The following is an 8,485-nucleotide window of genomic DNA, read 5'->3' as shown; positions in this document are numbered from 1 at the left end:
ACGTCGCTTTCTGATGTAGTGTTTGCGCTGTGCGCTTATCGCAAGCTCCAGCCGCATGCTCCAGCCTGTCCGCAGGCTTGGACCTGACAACGCACACGCAGAGATTGCCTGCAGGATCCCGATATCAGGTCGGACTCACGGTCGGAGGCTGGTGTCTTAATGATTGATAGGAAGATGATGTAAAACAATACTCCATCACAGAAACAGACGGAACTTTACGCCGAACACAAAAACTTGACAACGGTCGGTGATGTTCAACGCGCCCTCATTTGTCACGAGAATGCCAAGGGCAAAGCTCACGAAGGGCCCCGATAATGCCCCTCTGACCGGTGACGATTGGAACCAGTCCAGGACAGTCCTCCTAATCAATATGGGTTGCATATTTTTAATGCGCCATTTGAATACCTCTCCGCTGATATTTACTGTGGGCGTTCTGAGCTTCCTGCGTTAATAAATATAGAGTGAATAACGCGTTTGGTGTGGGGAATTAGATTATGAAACCTGTTGCTTTCATATTTATGCCTGCGTCACCGCCCCAGACACCACGCGCTGTTCACGCCCTCTATTTCAATTACTTAAGTTGGACTGATTGATTGGAAACACACCCTCTCATAAATTAAAGTTAGACTAAGGCCCAAGGGTTGAGAACACAATACCCCCCCCCCTTCTCTTTCTCTCATTCTCTCTCTCTCACCTTCTCTGTTTAATATGTTTGTCTCATCTCTTCTAGATGACTTGCTTAGGCCTACTGACCATGTCTGCATGGCATTGTGACATACTGTATGCTCTGTGCTATATTATATTAGCAATTATGTACAGTCTCCCTTTCCCTCTCATTCACTCTGTCACTCGTTCACTCACTCACTCATTTATACAGGTTCCCCTACTTAGATACACAGAACAGAGATTGTAACAGAGCTCACTCTGTGCCATGAGGTCAAAAGTACATACACCAAATATGTGTGTCATTTGCCACATATTTGTCATTTAACCCTTCAGTTCCTGCAGTTCTTCACTCCTGCCAAATCCTGCCCCTCCATGCAGTAGGCTATCCCTGCATTCCATCGGATTTGGATTCCTCACCTGCCAAATCCTGCAGCACTCAATCTCATTCAGATTCCTCACCTGCCAAATCATGCTTCTATATATGCACAGTTTAGATGCAAAAGCCTCTAAATGCCATTTCTATCGAAAATGAAACAACAAGGCTCTCCACACATAGCGTACATTGAACAAAAAATTTCGCTTCAAGACTTGCTAAATACCACTCGCTTCCTGGTCTAAAATATACATTTTTAGGCAAAAACATATAGGAGCCTGATAAAAAAAAAGCTAATTTAAAACAAAAGTGGATTTAGATTTAGAGGGTTTTGCATCTGAACTCTGCCTTTTTCAGCTGGGACTGCTTTGTTCCTTTGCACTCCCATCTGACACACACACACACACACGCAGGTCGCACACACATACCCCCGTTCTTCTGTGAGTCTGATCAGCAGCTCTTCTCCCTCTCCTCGCTCTCTCCCTCCCTCATCCCCCTCTCATCCCCCTCTCCTTCCCTCCCTCCCTCATCCCTCTCCCCTTCCCCCTCTCCCTCTCTCATCCCCCTCTCCTTCCCCCTCTCCCTCCCTCATCCCCCTCTCCTTCCCTCCTCGCTCCCTCATCCCCCTCTCCTTCCCTCCTCCCTCCCTCATCCCTCTCTCCCTCCCGGTTCACTTTGTTTCTCTCTCAGACTTTTTCGTCGCATTCATCCAGCAGCCGCCAAACAGACAGCAGCTGGCAGGCCCTTGTCTCTCCTCTCATGCCTGTGTCTGTGTCGTTCACCACCCTCAGAGCTGATTCATGTCCTGTCTCACACTCATACTCACAGTGTCGGACACACACACACACACACACAGACACGTACACACACACACAGACTCGCACACACACGCACAAACACATGCACAGTTGCACACACACACAGGCATAGACACACAAACCCGCACACACACACACACACACTCATAGACACACAAACCCGCACACGCACACACACACCTTTGCTCAGCCCTAGCCATAAACCTTTCATGTTTGTCTCTCAGTACCAGCTTCTGGGGTGACCACTTATTTGTGTTGCACTGCACAGCATTTTGGCCCAATTCCTATATCTGATTTGTTGGTAATGTTGCAGTTCCATAATATGTTCATTGGTCTTTTGGTTTTTAACGGTCAAAAATAAGAACACGGATACAACCTGGTTGACCCGCCTCACCTAATGTTTTTATAGCACAATGTCAAAAGCAGCAGTCTAGCTCATAATGCTGTTCTAATGTTCTTATAGCACAATGTCAAAAGCAGCAGTCTAGCTCATAATGCTGTTCTAATGTTCTTATAGCACAATGTCAAAAGCAGCAGTCTAGCTCATAATGCTTTTCTAACAGTCTGGCGTTCATCCAGTGGCTGAGCAGAAAACTGCACACTTTCCTTCCACATCACAATAAACAAAACAAATGTACAGGTTTTTATGAGCCAAATGGCAGAATACAACTATTTCAGTGATATTCAGTTATTATAACGTTTCATATTCAGTTATTATATAAAGTTTCAAGGTTATCTCAGAATTGGTGACATTATTGGGGTAAGTGTTGTTGTGTTTTCAGGCTATGTTTTTGATTTTGTCGTTGACTATGAGTCCACGATGTTAGTCGTGTTAGTTTTACTTTGCCTATGAGTTCAAATAATAGGCGAGTGCAGATGCATGTAGGCTATACTCTGCTAGTCACAAACAGGTTTTAGTAAAGCAAGTATACTCTGCTAGTCACACACAGGTTTTAGTAAAAACAGATTTTAGTAAAGCAAGCTTGCAAAAAGATTCCTTCAAATCCACCGCTGGCTGTCAAAATACTGATGCGCTATTGGAAGTTGCGCTGCTTGCTGTTAAAGGGAATGACAGATGTCACTCTCATTGGTTGAAAGAATGTTACGCCCAAAACACACCCATGACTGACTAAGAAACAGAAAAGAAACAACCCTTTTGAACAATGCGCCCGACGTCTGGTCACAAAATCACGCCAAAGGTGGACCGGACACGCCCTTAAGCTTTGCGTTTCTGACCATCCGTTTCTGATGGCCAAGATAGGGCCCTCTGATGACCCTACCAGTTCTGACAGATAGGCTGACGTCACAAAACAGCCAGCTGTCATTTCTCCCCACCTCTATTGTCTATTGATGTTGTAGCTGTTGTGACTTATACATTCCTGCCCTTATAGTGACATTCTTGCTCTTATTGTGCCCTATGCACTTATTCCCTTGTTGGGACATATACATTCCTGCTCTTATTGTGCCCTATGCACTTATTCCCTTGTTGGGACATACACATTCCTGCTCTTATTGTGCCCTATGCACTTATTCCCTTGTTGGGACATATACATTTATGCTCTTATTATGACGTACATTCCTGCCTTTATTGTGACATATGCATTCATATTCTTGTTGCCAGGCATGACGCCGCTCAGGAGTCTGTTCAGGAAGTGACCTCAGTGTGACATCATGGAGGACAGTTGGCTGCTCCTGTCCCCCCCGCCCAACCTCAGCGAGCCGGTCCTGTACGACAGCGGCTTCCTGCCAATGACCAACGAGTCGCAGGCGGGCGCGCACAACGACACCGACACGGACTTCCAGCGCACCAGCACGGTGGTCATCACCATCCTCTACTTCGTGGTGTGCGGCGTGGGCCTGTGCGGCAACACGCTGGTCATCTACGTCATCCTGCGCTACGCCAAGATGAAGACGGTCACCAACATCTACATCCTGAACCTGGCGGTGGCCGACGTTCTCTTCATGCTGGGCCTGCCGTTCATCGCCCTGCAGCTGGCGCTGGTCAACTGGCCCTTCGGCCTGGCGCTGTGCCGCGTGGTGATGACCGTGGACTCGTTCAACCAGTTCACCAGCATCTTCTGCCTGACCGTCATGAGCATCGACCGCTACCTGGCCGTGGTGCACCCCATCAAGTCCACCAGGTGGCGCAAGCCGCGCGTGGCCAAGACCATCAACCTGGCCGTGTGGGTGGTGTCGCTGCTGGTCAACCTGCCCATCATCATCTACAGCGGCCTGATCAGCAACCGGGACGGCAAGTTCTGCAGCATCGTGTGGCCCGAGCCGCAGGAGGCCTACTACACGGCCTTCATGTTCTACACGTTCCTGCTGGGCTTCTTCCTGCCCCTGCTGGTCATCTGCCTCTGCTACCTGCTCATCATCATCAAGGTGACCACCAAGCACCTTCACATTACCTTAGAAACGCTCTTCATGATCCTGATCCACCAAGCACGTTCACATTACCTTAGAAACGCTCTTCATGATCCTGATCCACCAAGCATGTTCACATTACCTTAGAAACGCTGTTACTTACACTGATAATCATGATCCTGCTCATCATCATCAAGGTGACCACCAAGCACGCTCACATTACCTTAGAAACGCTGTTACTTACACTGATAATCATGATCCTGCTCATCATCATCAAGGTGACCACCAAGCACGCTCACATTACCTTAGAAACGCTCTTCATGATCCTGATCCACCAAGCACGTTCACATTACCTTAGAAACGCTGTTACTTACACTGATAATCATGATCCTGCTCATCGGTGACCACCAAGCATGTTCACATTACCTTAGAAACGCTCTTCATGATCCTGATCCACCAAGCATGTTCACATTACCATTACCTTAGAAACGCTCTTCATGATCCTGATCCACCAAGCACGTTCACATTACCTTAGAAATGCTGTTACTTACACTGATAATCATAATCCATGATGATGATGATGAAGGTTTATTTGACCAAGTGAGTGCACACAAGGAATTTAGTTTGGGCTGAAAGTGACACCCTAGCAACACATAGATGTGGAGGATTAGGAGAATATCCAGAAGGCAAGATTTGATCTTTTAGTTCAAGAATTTACAGATTTGCCCAGATTAAAGGCTCACAGAGTAAATCCAGTTCAGTTGTTCAGTCTGTTAATGAACTGGCCAGACCTGACCCTGTCCCTTGCAATGCTCTTACACACATTATAGCAATCTCTGCTATCTGGGCGAACATCCCAGTGTTTGAGACTGGCCTCTGGCAGTAGCCCACTGACGCTATCTGGGTAAACATCCCAGTGTTTGTAAATGTAAAATCAGGTACAAACCTCAATACAAACAGTGAGGTGAAGCACACACTAATCCTGACGCAGTGAGCTGCCTGCTACAGCGGCGCTCGGGGAGCAGTGAGGGGTTAGGTGCCTTGCTCAAGGCCACTTCAGCCGTGGATGTGGGCATGGGAGCACAGTGCTCAACCACTTCCCCCACCCACATTTTTCCTACTGATCAGGGATCGAACCGGCAACCCTTCAGTTACAAGCACGAAGCCCTAACCAGTAGGCCACGGCTGCCCCGTTGACGTCTGCGACGTCTGTTTGAGACTGGTGTCTGGCAGTAGCCCACTGACGCCTGTTCTGCTGTAGAGAGAACTGGAAGAAAGGATTGGGCTGGTGATGTCACTGCCTCTGCTGGGTATGCTGGGAAACGTCGAAGAGATTCTAATTGTGATAGTTATGACCGTAATGTAGATGGCAATAATATCTGCAGAAACAGGAAGTCATCAGATGCCACAAGAGTATAACAGCCAATACAAAAAAATAATTGGCTGCAAGAAACATAAAAGTGCCATGCCATCAATTTAAAGAAAAGTTGCTAATGAGATAAAACCACAAAAGCACTAAAAATGATAAGAATGTGTCACTTTGGATTCTGCTAAATATCAGTCAACCTTAACTTTTAGAGATAAAATAGATTACCTTTATAGCCAAGTATTAGCATGAGGCAGATATTAATGATTAAGTAGATAAGTGGGAAAAGGTGTTCAGATGGTCTATTGCCATGTAGTGATAATGTGATGTCCAGGACATTAATCTGGTGTGTTCTCTTGCCATGTAGTCATAATGTAATGTCCAGGACATTCATCTGGTGTGCTTTAATACGTGGGTGGGGATGTTGTCGCGAGGACAAAGTCTTATTTTTAGAGCATGATCTATCTGTCAGCTGTGTTTTCAGAAAAGACTGCTAAGTAATGAGCTTAAGTGTGATGGCACTGTTAATGATTTCATGTATTCTGCAAGTATATTTGAGAGGACTGGATCACTACAATGCTTGTGATGGAATTGTTGTGTCATTTCAGTTAGCCAAGCCATTGCACTGAGGAATGGCATTGCTAATGGTCTTTCTATACCACTTTTCGAAATGTCTGTTCATAATTTTGAAGAACCGATACAAAGGCCTTGATTTCTAGCAATATGAATTTAATCGAATGCGCATTGCACTTGAGGATGTTAAATTCAGTTCTACTCACCTTTTGTATTCATAATTGAAGAGCATAAATAATGTGTTGATTGGGTCTTCTGCTGACAGGCCGTATGAGATAAGATCCCTGGGATAATAAGATCTCCATTGTTATCCATTGAGATGGGACTAATTATTCATTTCCTGCTTGATAACCCCAGTGAAAAGCTCTCGAAGGCTGCTCAAGTTGGTGATATTTTTGGCCCACAAAGGTTGCTTGTTGATTGCCCACTATAGCACTAGGGGTTGAACACCACTCCTGTGTAGATCTGAATTTCTCATTTTAATGTAGAACCTTTTTTTAACAGGGGTTGAACACCACTCCTGTGTAGATCTGAATTTCTCATTTTAATGTAGAACCTTTTTTTAATTCAGACTTTTGCTCCCTGTGGCCCTCCGGCTGTCTGTTCTGTGTGTGTGTTTAAAAAGCTGTTTGTACACAGGCCAGGCTCCATGTTGCTCTTTATATAGCAGGCCTCCTTCGTCTAGCATCGTGATAAATCTTGGTCTATAAATAGAAGGCTCTTTTCATTTAACTTGATCATGTGGACATTTTAAGGCTCCATGTTGCTTTTTATATAGCAGGCCTCCTTCGTCTAGCATCGTGATAAATCTTGGTCTATAAATAGAAGGCTCTTTTCATTTAACTTGATCATGTGGACATTTTAAGGCTCCATGTTGCTTTTTATATAGCAGGCCTCCTTCGTCTAGCATCGTGATAAATCTTGGTCTATAAATAGAAGGCTCTTTTCATTTAACTTGATCATGTGGACATTTTCATCTATAAATAGAAGGCCTTTTTTATCTATCTTAATAATGTGGAAATCTTAATCTGTAAATAGAAGGCCTTTTTCATCTAACTTGATAATGTGGAAATCATAATCTGTAAATAGAAGGCTTCTGTCATCTAACTTGATAATGTGGAGATCATAATCTGTAAATAGAAGGCTTCTGTCATCTAACTTAATAATGTGGACATTTTAATCTATACATAGAAGGCCTTTTTCATCTAACTTGATAATGTGGAAATCATAATCTGTAAATAGAAGGCTTCTTTCATCTAACTTGATAATGTGGAGATCATAATCTGTAAATAGAAGACTTCTTTCATCTAACTTGATAATGTGGAGATGTGTTTTTAATTCCCTGTCCAGGTGAAGTCGTCGGGCATCCGCGTGGGCTCCAGCAAGAGGAAGCGCTCTGAGCGCAAGGTGACCCGCATGGTGTCCATCGTGGTGGCGGTGTTCGTCTTCTGCTGGCTGCCCTTCTACGTGTTCAACGTGACGTCGGTGACGGGGAGCATCAGCAGCACGCCGGCGCTGCGCAACACCTTCGCCTGTGTGGTGGTGCTGGGCTACGCCAACTCCTGCGCCAACCCCATCCTCTACGCCTTCCTGTCGGAGAACTTCAAGAAGAGCTTCCAGAACGTTCTGTGCGTGCGGAGGGCCGGCCCCCTGGAGGAGGCTGAGCGCAGCAACAGCCAGCAGGACAAGTCGCGCATGATGAACGACCCCACGGAGACCCAGGGCACACTGCTCAACGGGGACCTGCAGACCAGCATCTAGGAGGGACACACACACACACACACACACACACAGTCACACCATCGGCGATCACTCGAAGTCGAGTATGGATTGACAGACAGACACACAAACACAGACACAAACACACCATCACTCAGAGTCGAGTATGATGGTCCTCCTTGGGGGTGGGGTTGTTATTGTGGATCTTCAGGTGGCTTAAGTGGCTGATTCTGGAACACACACACACACACACACACACACACACACATATTTATACACATTATAGGAGATTGACATACCAAGCACTTGCAGATCTACAGGGCAAAATATGACACACACACACACAGAAACATATGCTGTAAAGAATATATTATAGGACAGTGACGTACCAGTCGGCACACACACTGGTATACACACACATAGAAAAACAAAGCTGAATGTTCAGTTTTTGTTTAGATCCGATAATCAGGAGAATAAATTAGGCACACAACGTAAAATCCATTAACATATGACCATCTCCAGATGGGTGGCCCGCACCCTGGCTGCCTGTAATGTGTCTGTTTTTTCTCCATAAGGGCCGATGGCATGCGCGCGGATCTGTTG

The 8,485-nt window shown here is 45.7% G+C and overlaps 1 protein-coding gene across 1 annotated transcript; it reads left to right on the top strand.

Annotated features, from left to right (window-relative positions):
- Positions 1-3,528: 3,528 nt before the first annotated feature.
- LOC143102250 (somatostatin receptor type 2-like) lies at positions 3,529-7,924 on the top strand. Its single transcript, XM_076265735.1, has 2 exons — positions 3,529-4,242; positions 7,514-7,924. Exons 1-2 carry the CDS (start codon positions 3,529-3,531, stop codon positions 7,922-7,924), a joined length of 1,125 nt encoding a protein of 374 aa, XP_076121850.1.
- The last annotated feature ends 561 nt before the right edge of the window (positions 7,925-8,485 follow it).

Source organism: Alosa pseudoharengus, unplaced genomic scaffold (genome assembly GCF_046254945.1).
Source record: "Alosa pseudoharengus isolate Yale_2024_CS ecotype anadromous, Long Island Sound unplaced genomic scaffold, YU_APseudo_1.1 YU_APseudo_1.1_scf_4, whole genome shotgun sequence".
Lineage (NCBI taxonomy): Eukaryota > Metazoa > Chordata > Actinopteri > Clupeiformes > Clupeidae > Alosa > Alosa pseudoharengus.
This window is presented reverse-complemented; position numbering and strand designations above follow the sequence as displayed.